The 16,632-nt window shown below is 34.7% G+C and overlaps 1 protein-coding gene across 1 annotated transcript in view; it reads left to right on the top strand.

The window, feature by feature from the left end:
• The first annotated feature begins 428 nt into the window (after positions 1 to 428).
• LOC110783116 (DNA-directed RNA polymerase III subunit 1) overlaps positions 429 to 16,632 on the top strand; it is a 36,381-nt gene continuing 20,177 nt past the window's right edge. Inside the window, exons 1-12 of the mRNA XM_021987415.2 lie at positions 429 to 644; positions 919 to 1,083; positions 1,204 to 1,333; positions 1,852 to 2,004; positions 4,514 to 4,679; positions 10,752 to 10,897; positions 11,094 to 11,206; positions 11,362 to 11,461; positions 15,120 to 15,338; positions 15,419 to 15,567; positions 15,665 to 15,806; positions 15,898 to 16,038. Of these exons, the coding sequence (XP_021843107.1) occupies positions 1,013 to 1,083; positions 1,204 to 1,333; positions 1,852 to 2,004; positions 4,514 to 4,679; positions 10,752 to 10,897; positions 11,094 to 11,206; positions 11,362 to 11,461; positions 15,120 to 15,338; positions 15,419 to 15,567; positions 15,665 to 15,806; positions 15,898 to 16,038 (1,530 nt within the window). The 5' untranslated portion in view covers positions 429 to 644; positions 919 to 1,012. The remainder of the gene's footprint in view (positions 645 to 918; positions 1,084 to 1,203; positions 1,334 to 1,851; positions 2,005 to 4,513; positions 4,680 to 10,751; positions 10,898 to 11,093; positions 11,207 to 11,361; positions 11,462 to 15,119; positions 15,339 to 15,418; positions 15,568 to 15,664; positions 15,807 to 15,897; positions 16,039 to 16,632) is intronic.

Genomic DNA, 16,632 nt, shown 5'->3' with positions numbered 1-16,632 from the left:
AGCTTTTTTTTCCTGATATTACTAAACTTAACTTAAGTGAACTAAACTAAATATTACTGAATTAAAATAAATAAAAATAATAAATACGAAGTAATAAATACGAAGTAATAAATAGTAAATAATAAATGATAAATAATAAATTATAGTAATTAATTAAAAAATTAATAGTAAATAATAAGTTATATATAATAATAAATAATTCTCTGTAGTAATAAGAATAAATAATAATAATAATAGTAATATAAAAGGAAATTAATTATTGAGTTAACTCGAACTGAACTTAATTGAATTAAATTGAACTGAACTGATCTGATCTGAATGTTCATGAACTATATTGAACTGCTAAATAAATTCTAAAAATGCAATTATTAAAAACAAAAAGAATAGGGTTTAACTCCTTTTCCCCCAAATTATCAAAAAATGACTGCTTAACTTTAACATAAAAAAAATAAAAAACAGTTTCTCCAAGCATCTCCTTCCTCCTCCTCCTCCTCCTCCTCGGTCCTCTCACAGTCTCCTCCTCTTAGAACACTAACAGCAAGAGCAGCGTCTTGTAGTTGTAGTTGTAGTTGTAGTTGTGTCCATAGTCGCCGCCGCCTCTGCCACTGCCGACCACCTCCCCGTCTCTGGTGCTGCTATTCTAGGTAATTAAGTCGATTATACTGTTGATTTTATTTGCAATTTTTTAAATTGTTAAATATCCTGGGTTGTGTTTTTTATAATCTTTGTTTTGGTGGTGTGATTTTCGTATTATACTTGTATGATATGTTTCGATTTTTATGGTTTCAAATTGTTAATTATATCCTGTTGGGTTTGTTTTGGTGTTTTTCAAGAGAAATTCCGTTTGAAGTTCGTATAATCCTATTCATTTTTTTCTGAATTTCTGACAATCACCGTTCTATCTTTCCTTGGGCCCAGGTCGGACGCCTGCCTGCTCATTAAGCCACTCTAAGCTTCTGTAAACCGTCACCGAAAATTCGACACATTACAAAATTATTGTGGCCATAGCAATATGCTGAGGTCTCACGACAATGTACAGTTCACTAAGCAGCCTTATATTGAGGACAATGAACCTCGCCGAATGTCAGTTACTCTTTGAAGCTTTTGTATTGATTTTGATGATAATGATGAATTGATGATTGCAATTTTCATTTGTTATTGGTAGAAATGACTTAAAGTTTTGTTTATGATTGATTTTTGCAGTGAAAGCATTAAGTTTTCCATGTTTTCGGCATCAGAAATTGGTAAAATTTCTGAAATTGATGTGTTTCGAGGCGTTTATTATGATGCTCAGAAAAAGCCTATTGCTAATGGTCTTTTGGACCCCAAAATGGTGCACTTCCTTTCTTTTTTGATCCTTTTTTTTTGTTAGGTTTGATGTTAATTTTTGTTGAAGAATTTGTTACGTAAGGGCTTGTGCTAATTGAATTGAAATGTGGTTCATTTTCACCAATTTATTAAAATTTGAATCTTTCATTTGTAATTGCGTAAGTAATACGAAGGGTAGAGGTACTTTTTTTTGCAAAATTGTTATGTTGGGCTTGTTTCATTGAATTGAACTGTGGTTCACTCTCACTGATTTATTCAAATTTGAATTGGTCTTTTGGAATTATGAAAATTGGAGTTGTGGAATTGTATGAAAGCCAGAAGGTCCTGCACGTAGCGAAAAGAGGAGAAACATATGTTTCCTCCTTTAAATCCACAAAATTAACCCATGACGATACCATGTTTAGCTTTCTGAATGAAACTCAATGATTGAGGACTGGAATACAAAGGGGGAATTTTTTTGGGTTGATATGCAATATATCTAGCTTTCTAGTTGATGCTCATTAGTATTTTCTTTGCTTACAGGGGCCTCCAAACAAAAGTAGTGGTCTTTGCGCGACATGCCATGCAAAGTATGAGGATTGTCCTGGTCATTATGGATGTTTAACTCTTGCACTACCTGTTTTTAATATTGGCTATATTGGTGCGATTCTAGATGTTCTGAAGTGTATTTGCAAGGTATGTTCTATGATTATCTTGTCATTGTGTCACGTTTTTTTTTTTTAATGTGTCCTTCATATTACGTCTTGACCTTTATTGCTTCATCATTTTTGATAATATGAAACATGCTTGTAAAGCGTATTGGTTTGGATGTGTCCATGTGTTTTGTCAACTTGGTGGGTTTTTCCCTGCGACACATCAAGGCAAATGTGTTGTAGTTTAGATTAAGCAAAGACTATTTGTTGAAGCAAGCAATAACCATAACTAGTAGAAATTTAGCAAATGTAAAACCGAATAGAGAAAGTGATAACAGGACACACCGATATAAGTGGGAAGTGGGAACCCGATCTTCGGATGATAACACGCAATACCTGTACTATGCAGTAATTAAAGATGGATGATGATTAAAAGCGTTAATTGATGAACTTCATTAATCCTCTCAAACAGTCCTCTAGAACCCTATATGTAATTGAATATTGTGAATTATTCCATACAAATGATGGCCATGGATTATATGTAACCGAAACTTTAATTGAACAATCAACAGACAGAAAATCTATAGTATTTTGCAGAAAATATTTTTTTGATTGTTTAAAATGAAATTCAGTTTCAGTATGTTCAATATCTCGAATGTGGATGTTTTATGTTGATGACTGATTCTAGAGATGACAATTTTTACAATGCCATGACAAACTGTGTTGGGGAGAAAAATACAAGAGAAATATTGGTGGATACCTGTGCATCTAAGATTAGAAAATAGTAGCAGATCTGCAATGTTCCTTTGCTCCTTTGAACCAAACTTTAGTTTCAAGTGTTTATTAAATGATCCAGCCTAGTAAGAAGCTAGCAAGTAGCAGAAGATGAGCTATTAGTGGTTACCTGTGCATCTAGAGTTCGTTAGTTTGGCGTTTGTTGTGAAAAATTGGAGGTTGTAGCTTTTGTGTTGCTGGAAACTCCTTAAGAATTCCTTCTCTCATATTCTTTTGTTTCTATGAACCCTTAATGTTTGTTGAATTTACAAGTTCATCAAATTATTTTATTGGTTATGAAAAAAAATCATAGTAACTACTTCGGAAGTTCTTATGCTGAGGACAAAAAGGACTCCCGAACCTCAGCTGTTGATACCTGTTGCCGAAGCACAAATTTTATCAACTTTCTCCTTCCGAGCATGTACTATATAAGCTTCATATTTTTCTTTTATGAATAGAGTTATTAGGAGGTTGACTAAGGGGGATCGAGAGATGGGGGAGGAGGTTCCTGATGCCAGAAAATATGTTCAGTGAAAAATTGTTCAACTTTTTTTGGTTTCGATAAGATTTTTTTAATAAGTGCTGGTTATTATTTTTTTCTTTTTCCAAACCAGAATACGCAACATAATTAACCTAGGCATAAACTGAACCTCACCTCCTTGTAAACCCACCTCTGAGGAAGGGTTAATGCCAGGGAAGTAAATTATGTGCTGTGCTGTACTGATGGTCGATGCCCTAGACCAACAACCCCAAAACTTATGATAATCAGCTAATTACATCAATGAGGGGAACATCAAAAGAAAAACGTGAAAGAGAAAATGTAGTGATTTTCATAGCGGAGAGTGTGGGATTGTGATCCCACTTGATATTCAAGTGTTTTTTGGGCTATGAAGATTGCCCTTGAAATAGAGAGAGGTGTTATGATGGCAGTGCAGCATTGTTAGGCCTCCACAAAGCAACAGTGATCGGTATTTTGATATCAATAACTCTCTAATCCCCTGAGATATATGTAAAGGCAAAGATAGTCTCAAATACTTTTCCTCTGTAGTGGTTGGTAGTCTTTCTAATTTGGTTTCTGAATGGCTTTCAGTTTCAAAGGATTTTTTTTATCAGTGGTGGATAAGAATCCCTTTCTGTACCTGTACCTGTACCTGAGTGGTACAGATATGAAAGTTATACAGTGTTCAATTTTTCATTCTAGAGTTGTAATTGCTTCTTGATTATCTCCTGCGTCTATCTCTATGGTAGTTCTGAAGTTATAAACTTATATCAAACCAAGAGGAGTCTTTTGGTTAAGAAATAATGCACTTACCATTTTCTAATGTTAGTTGTTGTCTACTTGTACAGCTGTTTTTTGTATAAAAATAATCTTAAATGCTGTTCAATTGTTATCATAAATATGGAACAAAGTTACTGTAGCGAGTACAATTATATAAAAGAAGCTAGCATCATAATATTTTGAATAAATTAAGCTTGTATTTATGGATAGAATTCTGTATGATCTGCTGTCCTCCAAACATCAATAGTTCAATGCCATTGTTTCTTCATTATGGTTCCACAATCTGTGTTACGAGGTCAAATTGGGTATGAGAGAACTGATAAGTAAATATTTCTAGCTCAGTCGCTTGGCTTCATGCTTGGTCATATGTGTATGGTTGTTCAATAGATGCATACATTAAGATCATAGTTGAAATCGTTCATCATTGCTTGTCTTTCTAAATATTAATTTGACTTGTGGTTATTTCGTCATCTAAACTTGATATTCCTCTACGTGCCAGTCTTGTTCACATATCCTGCTACCAGAAAAAGAATGTAAAGATTCTTTGAAGAGGATAAGAAATATCAAGCTTGACTCACTGCAGAAAACTGAACTGAGGAAAAAGATCATAAAGAAGTTGTCATCGAAACAGGAAGTGCAGTGCTTGAGATGCGGATACTTGAACGGTAATGTTCCACTTCTCTTTTCTATTCTTTGCAGATGAAAGTAGCTGCCTTTGTTTGTGTCCCTAATGTGTCTGACTTTTCCTTTTAAGCCTCTATGTTAGTATCAATATTTGTTTGTATAATAGTGGCCTCTATGATAACATCAGTAAACCAGGAATTGTTAGGATATGTTTCTGTTTTCTTATAATTTCTCACGTGGTGTTAGTGTTCTGGATTGTTTGTTTTCTTATTATTTGTAGATTCTAAGATTTATTAAAGCAAGGGCTGTGAATTAGGAGTTTCCTTTGTAAGTGGCTATGTAAAGAATGGCAAGTGTTTCCCCGTGTTTGCCAAACAAAATTTTCTATCTTGAGTTGGTTTAGGACATGGGAATATGGGATAGGAAAAGCTTTGCTAGTTGGGAGCTTTGATTGCTGCTCGAAGCTAAAAGTTACTCATATGTTTGGCTTTTGTAAAACCATATACGGATTATATATATATATATATACTTCATTTTTTTTGGTAAGCAAGAAAGATTTATTACCATCGACTGAAAATATTTCAACCTAAGCACGCCTCTAAATTAGATGGACCTTATGAGAAGGACTATTCTTACAAGAGGAAGCAAAACAACCATTTATATATTTGAATTCAAAATGTTTAACCACATTCTATCTCTTTCCACTATTTCCTTACGCATAACCCCTTGTATTCTACTCTCTCCGTCCCAATTTACTCGCACCACTTTGACCGGGACAAGATTTTAGGCAAATCATTGACTTTATATTTTATTGCCGGATAATTGGTAGTGCGGTATTTTCTTATTATAGTTATTTGTAAGTGGGTCATTGCTTTTTTGAAGATGTGAGTGGGGATTTCTTTTTTGTAATGTCTATATAGGAAATAGTAAGTAAAGTGGTCCCAAAGTAAGTGAGAAATAATAAAAAAAAACAGTGGGTTCATGCCTTTTATAGAAATTGTTCAAGTAATTTGGGACGGCTTATAAGGAAATTGTTGCAAGTAAATCGCGACGGAGGGAGTATACACAAGTGCACTTTGAATTAGCTGCACAGTTTTACTAGCTGTAGGAGCTTTCTGATTCTAAAGGGCATCATTATTGATCTCCATAAAAATTAAGCACAAGCACTAACATCAGCCTTCATACAATGCATTTGGAATTTTCCTGCTTTGCATCTCTTCTGAATCCACTTCAAGATACCATGAGAATGTCAAGATTCACAATCCACACCCATTGACACTTTAATTTTATTGATTACAGTTGTGCTGAACTATCAAAAAATAAGTGATGGTAGTCTCATCAAAACAACCACTGATCAGAAATTGTTTTTCAATGCAGACCCCCATATTTTCTAACCTCACTCTGGTTTGTAGCCTCTGTAAAGCAATCAACCAACAAATGAACCTTTGCTGCACAGTCATTCTGTTGCAAATCCCAGCAGACCAAACACTGCTTTTCACCAATTAGTTTCTGGACACCTTTTTCACAGAATAAAAAACAAATTGCTGAAACTTAGTGTGATAGACTGACTTCCTTCACCGTGCATATTTTCCTAAGCCAGCTTTAGGTTATAGTTAAAACCATGTTTGCATTGAATTAAGCAATCTACTACTTAATATCTCACGTTTCATGTACAGGGGACATGCTTGTATTTAGCTCTCTTTCCATGACTTGGAGTTTACTGGATTTGTAATTAAAGAGCCAGGCCTCAAAATACTTGGTTGATATGATACAATGCCTAAAGAAATTATAATATTTGCACCAATAATTCTCTTAGCAATCTACTTGAAGGTTTCTTCTCAATGAAAATATAGTTACCACAATACCACCAGAAGTTCGTTGAGGTAGAATTTTTGTGCCATCAATGAATGGTGGCTTAGTCATGTCAACCGATAATTGAAGATTGTTATGGAAAAATGGGGGAACGTATAAGGCAGATGAAATGATTAATTAACAACTGGTTTAACTTTTATAGTCCAACTTTGAAAACAAATAGCGGAAGTCTTAAAACAATAATACAAAGTACAATGTGGAGACCTCAATAGGCCCCTCAATGCAATATTCAAAGGAAAAAGGGCACTTCAAAATGTATTCCATTACTCGCAAACCTGTAGATTGACTGCTCCCCACAGTCCAAAATGAAATATGGTTTACCATATATCAGCTAATGCTGAGTACATATCTAAGCATTATTCATTTAATATTAAACACAGTAGACACGACGCTATTAAGTAATGCACTTCAGGACACAACTTTAAACTCACCGACTCAACCTTGATTTATGAATTAGATTTGGCATTGTAATATAAAAGATTGACCGTAGGCCGTCCTTGACCGCACCTAACGATTCTATAAAAGTGTCGAAGAGTCTTAGACGTACCTTCGAATATGTAACTTTAAACTTATAGGGCGTCCTCTAGTACAAACAAACCTTGAATCAGTATGCATAACCCGAAAAGAGTCCTTGACGTACCTTCTTCGGGAAGTTTAACTACTTAGTTAACTTGATTTCTGTACGTAAAAGCACCCTAGCGCGTAATAAAGAGTGTTCCTTTAACTTCTTGGGTAAGATTGTTCCTTTACCCATACTGCTACTCGAGGAATATCTTCTCGAGAGCTTACATTCTTTTCATTTGAAGTGCTTTAGTAATTTTCTTGTTGCTTTTTTGTTTATTAGTAAGCCTTTAATCCTTGACTCGGAGGCTTTGAGAAACCTCCTAACATACTATGTCCGAACTTAGTCTAATTGACGTTAGTAAAACGCGTAAGACACATGAAATAATATTAAAGATCATGCTTGCTTCTTATAATAAACAAACAACAATGACATACTCCCAAGTGTACTCATCACAATACAATCATTGAAATATAGGTAATTTCAAGTCCTATTCATGCCACTAATATTATCAAAACACTCTAGGACTAGTATGTACCTTTTGAAGTACGAAAATAGCCTTAGACAACGAACTAGAATCTCCCTTCTACGAACTTGGTACCTATATATTGTATAATATTACAATCAGTTTCTTGATTACACAAACTAACATTTATACTACTAAAAATCAGATTTATACAACTTCCCAGTAATCTGATTTTTAGACTTGATTTTTCCTTCATAAAATACAGATTATAAACTTGTATAAAAAAAATACTATCTTTAGGGATTAAAACTCCTCAAAATACGATTTATACCATACTCAAACATAGATTATTAGTAAGGCGTAAAAATCAGATTGTATGAGTTAAATCCTTAAACATACTTTATTATACATACGAAAGCATAGATTATGAGTAGTATATAAAAAGCTACGTTATTTTTTTAAAGAATGTTTTTTCCATTAAACCTTAACAAAGAAAGTCAACCATATTAGAGCATTAGCTATATAAAAAGAAAATATAGAAACAACGTTAACTATCATCAAGAACAATTTGCATGCATCAATTTTAATCGACTACGACTACAACAACAACAACACATGCACGCAACAACTCTGCGGTTCTTGTTGTTGCCGTGAGGGTAGTAGGGAGAGGGGAAGAGAGGAAGGCGAGAGGGAGAGAAGACAAACGATGGAGACGAAGATGGCGAACGACCACGAAGGTGCGGGAACATGCAGAGAAAAACGGCGCATGAACAATGCAATTAGCAGCGACAGTAGTAGAACAATGGAGGACGAGGAGGGAGAAGAGAATTAAGGGTTTTGTTTTATTTATTTATAAATTTATGGTTATTTCCTTAATTTAAATAATTAGGAATTATTAACTTAAAAGAATTATTAACTTAAAATCCTTTTCCAAATTGTTTTCGGTTTTCCTTCTTAAGACTTAGTAAATTGATCGTTTCCTTGTTTTTCCTGAAATAAAACACTTCGTTTCCTTTCGAGACAAAAATAACTTTTATATTATTTATACCATTGTTTAAAATGTAACATTATTTCTAAATATTTAAAATATAAAACTCATTATGTTTCCTTGAAATCTAATATCTATATAATATATATATATATATATCAAGGGGAGTTTTTTGGAGAGCATTCGGAGCGCCACGTAGGATTTCCATGTCATCAAACAATAATATTAATTTAAATTTATTAAAAAGTAAAAATAGATAAATAAAGACCCGGTAAAAGATGATAAGAGATAAAGATAAATAAAACTCAGTAAAAGATAATAAGAGAAAAATAAAATTCCGGTAACAGATAATAAGAGATGAAGATAAATAAAACTCAGTAAAAGATAATAAGAGAAAAATAAAAAGTAGATAAATAAAGACCCGGTAAAAGATAATAACAGATAAATTTTGAATTTTTTTAATACTCCATAGATAAATAAAATAAAGACTTGTTAAAACTGGCATAATCATTGATTATAAAAATAACCACTGTTCTAATTATCACTTAGAGTTGAAAAAAAAAATCTCATAAAAAAAAGAATTTAACCCATGCATCGCACGGGCTTTATATCTAGTATAAAATAAAATGACACAAAACTATGGAGTATCACAACCTGATCCACCCCCACCGCTCTTGCTGACCCCATCAACCCTAGCCTCCATCGACCAACCGCCTCAGAAGCAGCTGACCCACCACTCATACACCACAAACACCTCCTGAAACCATCATGGTTCCAATGTCGAAAATCGCCCCCAAACAACCGCAAACCACCCCAAACATTTGTAAACCACCAAAACCAGCCGAAACCACTACGAAACCAGCCGAGACCACCCGAAACCACTCAAAACCACTCAAAACCACGAACCCATAGCCCTAAATTTAAAAAAAAACAGAAATCAAGCATAAGAATTGTAAAATACATTTTCGAAACATTTAACGTGTCTTTAAATGGACACATGAGTTTTCATGGTCGAACTTAACCTTTAAAACATCAAATTTAACCTCCTTATTTAAATGGTGAAATGATAAGAAAATGAAAAATGAGAAAGTGGTGGGGGCATAAGCGAGGATAGGGCGGCGGAAGCGGGTAGAGGGCTTGTGGCGACATGGAGAGCGAGGCGTGGATACGGGAGGGAGGCAAGGCGGCACAAGGTACGTGAAAAGGGGAATGGGTTGCGGCGGTGACTCCATTAGAGTGAGGGAGAAGGTGGTGGTGCAATGGTGAGAGAATGAAGAAAGGCTTAACGACTAAACAACACCCAACGTCAAAGGGTATTGTTTTCCTTTCCCTCTCTTTCCCTTTGTTGAGTTTTTCCCTTTACCCTGTTCGAACCAAACGCCCCTTGAATTAATTTGTTCCCCTCCTCTGTGAGTATCTTGTGATAATTTTTCTGCTATGGAAGTTTGATTTCTTAATACAAATATTGTTCTTTTGATTTGCTCAGATTATCTTAGATATTTAGTGAAAGCATATTTCTGTGGTACTTGAAGCCCTAAATAGTCTTGAGTAATTAGTATATTATCGATCAACATTAAATGTTTCATTTGCATGAGAGCTGCATGCTAGACTTTTCCTAAATCTTGGAATTTTGGGTCTGGGGTTTGAATCTTATCCCAACACCGAAGGAGGCGTCTACAACACTAAGGAACTATGCAAGAGATTGTGAAAAATATGGTTGCTTAATTAGTTCTCAAATTTCAAGGACCAGAATTCTGATTTTATTGCTTTATATTATTACTCTTCTTTTGGTGTGTATTACTGCCAAACTTGACATGTAAGTATCCTGTACTTAAAGAGGGTATTCTCATGTATGAACTGGTAGTTCATACAGCTTCCTGTCTTCTATTAGTTCATTCTTCTGATCAGTCTTTTTTTTTTCTCTTTTTTTTAACTTGATGTGAACATATTGGATGTTAGTTTTAGCTGCCTGTTGACAAGCAACAGCTGATTTTGGTGACAAAATTAAACTACAAATTTTTCTAAGGCATCTGCTGCTGACACCGGATATTATACCTCGCTCAAAATTACGAAGGAAATGTTTGGTTAAGTCCTGCACATTTTTTAAATAAGTTTTTTACATACTATGGAGTAGTGATCTTTGTTTTTATTGTTGTTTTTAGTCAGGGCTACCTACTTTCTCATGGAATTTCTGCTGAAAGTTATCAACTACTGATGTATTTCAGGAAAGGTGAAGAAGGGAAAAACTGCATTGCAAATAGTTCATACTCGTCCAAAGCAGGATAAAAATCAAGAAGATAGTGGACCCTCTCCTCCTTCTCTCATAAATCCACATGATGCCTTGTTATTGTTTAATCAAATGCTGGATCAGGTGAAATATTCATTTATGAGTCATAAAGTCTTTAACTTCACTCATCTCTCTCTCTCCCCCGTGCCCCCTCTGTGTGTGCGTGTGGGTGCATTTTTGTGTAGGGTGTATATTTTGTAGCTGAAGAAATGGTTAATTGATGGAACAATAGAGGTATTGAATTTACGTAGCTCTAATATATGCCTTTATCATCTTGCAGGATTGCGAGCTGCTCTATTTAAATAATAGACCTGAGAAACTTTTAATTACCAACATATCTGTTCCACCATTGGCCCTCCGTCCTTCTGTTTTTGTGGATGGTGGGATTCAAAGGTCAAGCCTCCCAAATTATTTACGTGTGTTGTTTCCTTAATTCATTTCCAATTTAAGTTATAGCAAAGAAATTCAGCTGAGACAAACACTTGCATTTCATCAACTTTCCAAGTCATATTCTGATGATGATTCTTCTTTCTTATTAACACTTGCAGCAATGAAAATGATATTACCGAAAGGTTAAAAAGAATTATACAAGCAAATGCTTGCCTTTCTCAAGGTCTGCAAGATCCTAGCAACTCATTTAAAGTTTTGGTAAGATGACTAAGCTTATGTTTGTCTTCTTTCTTTTATTATACATTAAGTGTAGGAGTTTTTATGACTGACAAACATGTCTCCTCATTCAGAATTTAGAATTTAAACTTGTGCCAAATTCTTAAATAAAATGCATATGAGTAACCCATTATATATGAAGTTCAATTAAGTGTAGAATGGAGAACGGAACTTAGTTACTTAATTCAAGTTTTTTTTGCTCATACTCTCCGATGGAAAAGAGTTGTGTGAGTCAGACTCACTATATACCCATCCCCATACGCTTTCTTTTGTAATTGGTGCGTTGTCTCTCTTCCCAATCAAACCACATCTCCCTCCTTTTCTCCTCAAGTTGATCTCCATATTTCTTCCTATTCCTTGATTCTTTTTCTCAATTCTAGCTTACATAAATTGATGAATCTATTGAATGTGATTTTGCCGCAAAAACCTAACAGAATTCTTCTAAGTTTACATAAATCTCGAATGGCGTCCGATTTGTGTGATTTTGCAATTTGTGCCTCTTTGAAGTTCAAATGACGAGGGGCTTTTTCGTCAATATCTTCTAAGCTTAATCATTAGAAAATGGATGAATCCCCAATTTCAATTTCTAAATCACCACTTTCGATTCAATCCTTCAATTTTCAAAAAACTATTGCACAGAGGGAGAGAGAGTGGTGCTAATGTCGCCATTGTTGTTGGGGCCGAGAGGAGAACGAGTATTTTGGTAATGCACCATTGTTGATGAAGCCTATGACTTCATTGTATGTTAGAAGGTGGAGGCAAGATTTCCCTATAAAAAAATTATATTAATGGCCCAAATTCTGATATTATAGTCTCAAAATGTTATTCAAAATCTCAAAACCTAATATCAAAGTTCCACAACCTTTTACTTGTATTACAAAGCATATTGTAATTTCAAAACCATATGTCGGTCCTAAAAAAAACTTATACTTCCTCCTCTAGTTCTTCTCGTTTAGAATCTTGGGGAAAACTAATGCAAATATAGATTCAAGTGATTTACTAGTGGAATTCTACTTTCAAAAGTCGTAATTCAGATTGTTTCTCATATTCGATTTTTATCTGCGTTCTCTTCTTTTCTTTACTCCCTTTGTTTTTCTTTCAGTGTTACACTTTAACCGGTATATATTTTTGGGAGATTTGAGTTGATTTAAATACTAAACTAATAGGCAGCTGGGGTAATGGGTAATTACGTTTTGTAAGAAATGAATATTATTTGTTGTGAGAAAAAGATGGTGTGATTAAGTATCGAAACTGTGGGAGAGAAATAGAAAAATTAATATAATTGGACGTGGAACCATGGGAGAAAGCTATTTAATATTAAAATGTAGAAATGTACCAATAAAAGAAGTGTAACACTAATAAAATGGCCGCATTTGGTAAGTGTAACACTTAGGAAAAATACTGACGGAGTACTTTTTTTCTTCTTCCATTTCTTTTAATTAATTAGTTTTATCGTCTTGCAAAATGTAGGAATTTTTGTTTGATTTATTTTGATGAAGAAATGTAATGGAAAAAAATAATTGACTGTTGATAATGAAGGAGATGATGAAAATGAACGCTCCCTGATGTAATAAGGCCAGAGCAAGAGGAGTTCAATGGGGAGAGAGAAAATGAATGAAGAGAGAGAGGGGGATTATTATTGGCTGAAATTGATCTAAATAAAAAGTTTTGGGCCAGCTAAGCTGGAGGGGCGGAGGGACACTGGGAGAAAAATACCGATGGGGGTTATAATGCTCCAAAATGCATGTCAAAAATGGAAAAGATTCAAAATTGGATGAAAATGGAATACGAGAAGAACAAATAGTGGTGGACGGCGTATGAGAGTCCTAAAGTTTGATGTCAAAGTTTTAAAACCTAAATAAAAATCTCAAACCTTGTTTCAAAATCTCAAAACTTGATATTGATTTTCCAAAAACTTTTACTTCCTCCGTTATTTAACTATCACAATATTTGCAAGTGGATGGGTTAGCACAGATTTTAAGAATTAAAAGGTGCAATTTTCTACCAAAAAACCCATGTAATTAGAAAGGGGAATAGAGAGAAATAGAGACAAACAAGTAGGTTGGATAAAGGCAAACGTGTAACTTGTAGCATGAACAACTCACAAAAATAGAAGTGTTTCGGTACTTAAAGAATACAGGAAGTATAAAATGTCCAATAATTTACATCTAAATTCTAGTAGTTGATATATCCAAAAATCTACTTCGTATATGAAATGTCCAAAAACTAGTACTCCCTCTGTATTTATTTAAGGGATACACTTGGCTTTTCCGGCCGTATTTATTTAAGAGATACACTTGCCAATTTTAGTAACTTATCAACCCCACCATCTAATTAAATAATCTATCTACACCCCACCCCCACCCTCCACCCCCTAAAATGACATGGTCCCCACTTGTTTTACTTATTAAATTATCTACCCAACCCCACTTGTTTTATTACTTTATTTCATTCAATTCTTCTTCTTAATACCCGTGTCAGGTCAAGTGTATCCCTTAAATAAATACGGAGGGAGTATCTAAATTCCAAAAATTGAAATGTTCAAAAACTTATAGTTTGTATATATGTCCAAAATCTTATACAAATTGTGGAATGTCCGAAAATTGAAATGTTCAAAACTTATACTTCATCTGTTTTTTGATTGCATCATTTGGATTGGGCACAAATAATAAGAAAGAGAGCAAATATAAAAAATACCCATTGATAACAAACAAGAAAGAGAGTGAAAAAGTTAGGTAACAAGAGTATATTTAAAATGTGTGTAAGGGTAAAATGAGTATTTGGTGTGTAAAAGCATGTGAAAGCATACCATAAAAGAAAATGGTTCAATCTAAAAATCCAATAAAGTGGGAGTTATAAAAATGTAGTGATCAGATTACATACAACTTAAATATTAATGATTTTTCCATAAGCAGGATAACTTAAATACTTAAAATGAGTATTTGGTGTGTAAAATGCAGTTAATGGTGTTGATACATCGCCATTGGCCGTTGATGGTGGCGATGGATTGCATTCACCTCTGAACTCAAAATATTGATGAAAATATCATGTTTAAGGAAGGTATAAAGAGTATAGGTAATAGATCCTTAGAAGACATAGAAAGAGGAAATGTAATACGCAGTAGATCATTAGAGGAGAGAGAAAGCGAAGGAGATGTGGTAGAGGAGAGTGAAAAATGGAAGGAGTTACCATCCCATGCGTTTGATTGTCGCAATTTCCTAGCACTATATATATATGTTCATGTAAACCTTGTATTAGATTATGCTATGGTGTATGAATTAGAGCAAAGATGTAGTCTCTTGAGAATCTCAAACACTTGGGGTTTAGATTTGAGGGGGAAGTTTTACTGGCTTGTGAAATCTTCCTATCTTTGTTGTTCATCATCATCATGGTGATTCATTTTGAATCCGTGGGTTTTCTCCCGGCCCTTGGGTTCCCACGGTAAATAGCCTTGTCTCCGTTTTCATACTTGGTTTGCTTGCTTAATTGTTTTTCGTTATTGTTTAACGTTGCGTAACCACAAACTAGTTAGCACATTTTCATATCCCGTTCAGGTTCTCTATTACAAAGAATTATATTTTTGTTCTAATAGAAATAAGCATGCATGAGACTTTGTATAGTGACTAAGATATTGTGTTAGGATGACTGGGATTACCTTCAAGTTGAAGTGGCTCAATACATAAACAGCGACGTACGTGTTGCTGTTTTACAAGGCCAACAACCTACGAAGCCACTGAGCGGGTTTGTTCAACGTCTAAAAGGAAAACAAGGACGCTTTCGTGGAAATCTCTCTGGGAAGCGTGTAGAGTTTACTGGAAGGACCGTCATATCACCTGATCCTAACCTTAAAATCACGGAGGTTCAAACCATTACTGATTTTCAACAATTCTTATTTCAATTTATCTTTTGTCTGGTCATAGATTTTTTTTTCTCTCGCAGCTTGGCGTTCCGCTGTTAATGGCATCAATCTTAACATACCCTGAATGTGTCAACCGTCACAATATAGAAAAGTTGAGGCAGTGTGTACGTAATGGGCCAAAGAAGTATCCCGGTGCAAAGTTTGTTGTAGAGCCCAATGGAGACAAGAGGTGAGAATTTTTTCTTGATATAGGATATCATACAATCATATTTTTTTTTATGCATTTCAATGTATATTTAGATGAAAAATGTTTATTTCTCTTGCAGGGATTTATCATTTTCTGGTAGGAAACGGATTGCTGATGAGCTGAAGTTTGGCTACATAGTCCATCGCCACCTAGAAGACGGTGATGTTGTTCTATTTAACAGGCAACCAAGTTTGCATCGGATGTCTATCATGTGCCACAGGGTGATGACATATTCTCAACATGACGGTGTGCTTATATGTTGTCGTTTATGTCTTCGAGGATATGTGTTGACTTATACGTGTCTGCTTGTAGGCAAAAATAATGCCATGGAGAACTCTGAGATTCAATGAATCTGTTTGCAATCCATACAATGCTGATTTTGATGGTGATGAAATGAACATGCATGTTCCACAAACGGAGGAGGCCCGAGCAGAGGCTTTATTATTGATGGGGGTAAACTGAATTTCTTCACTGCCAAAACTTGTGAACTCTTTTTTTTTTTTTGCTCCAATATTTAGTTTGCAATCGAAATCAGGTACAGTTCTTTAGTCAAAGGAAAATGAGTGACTGGTTTCTATGTCACTCGGACTCAGGTATTCAAGTCCGACACGGGTGCTTGGCTATTTTGTGAAAAACTTCCATAATTTTCTCCCAGAATGAAATGTCGAAGTGTCCTACTCATGTCATTGTGCCGAGGATCCGACACGGGGTACTTGAGATGAAATGAAGAGTCCGAGTAACATAGTTGGTTTTGTGCTCACTACATGGCTGAACTGTGATTTGTGCCCATTCAAGTGGCTGGATTTTGTTATGTGTAAATAGTTTTGTGTATTTTTCCTACTTTTTGTTGCTTCTTTGGTAATATTTCCATGAGACAAATGTCTGCGTAAGGAATATGCCATTTTGATTGTTGCATAGTACCCATGGATGGAACGCAAGCTTAGCAGGAACATAGTATGAACTAAGCTCAACTAAAGCTGTTAATATTGTCCGGAAGTAAGTAGAGTAACTTCGGATTTTTATAGAATCTGCGTCCTTCAGATAGGT

Source organism: Spinacia oleracea, chromosome 3, assembly GCF_020520425.1.
Source record: "Spinacia oleracea cultivar Varoflay chromosome 3, BTI_SOV_V1, whole genome shotgun sequence".
NCBI classification, from domain to species: domain Eukaryota; kingdom Viridiplantae; phylum Streptophyta; class Magnoliopsida; order Caryophyllales; family Amaranthaceae; genus Spinacia; species Spinacia oleracea.
This window is presented reverse-complemented; position numbering and strand designations above follow the sequence as displayed.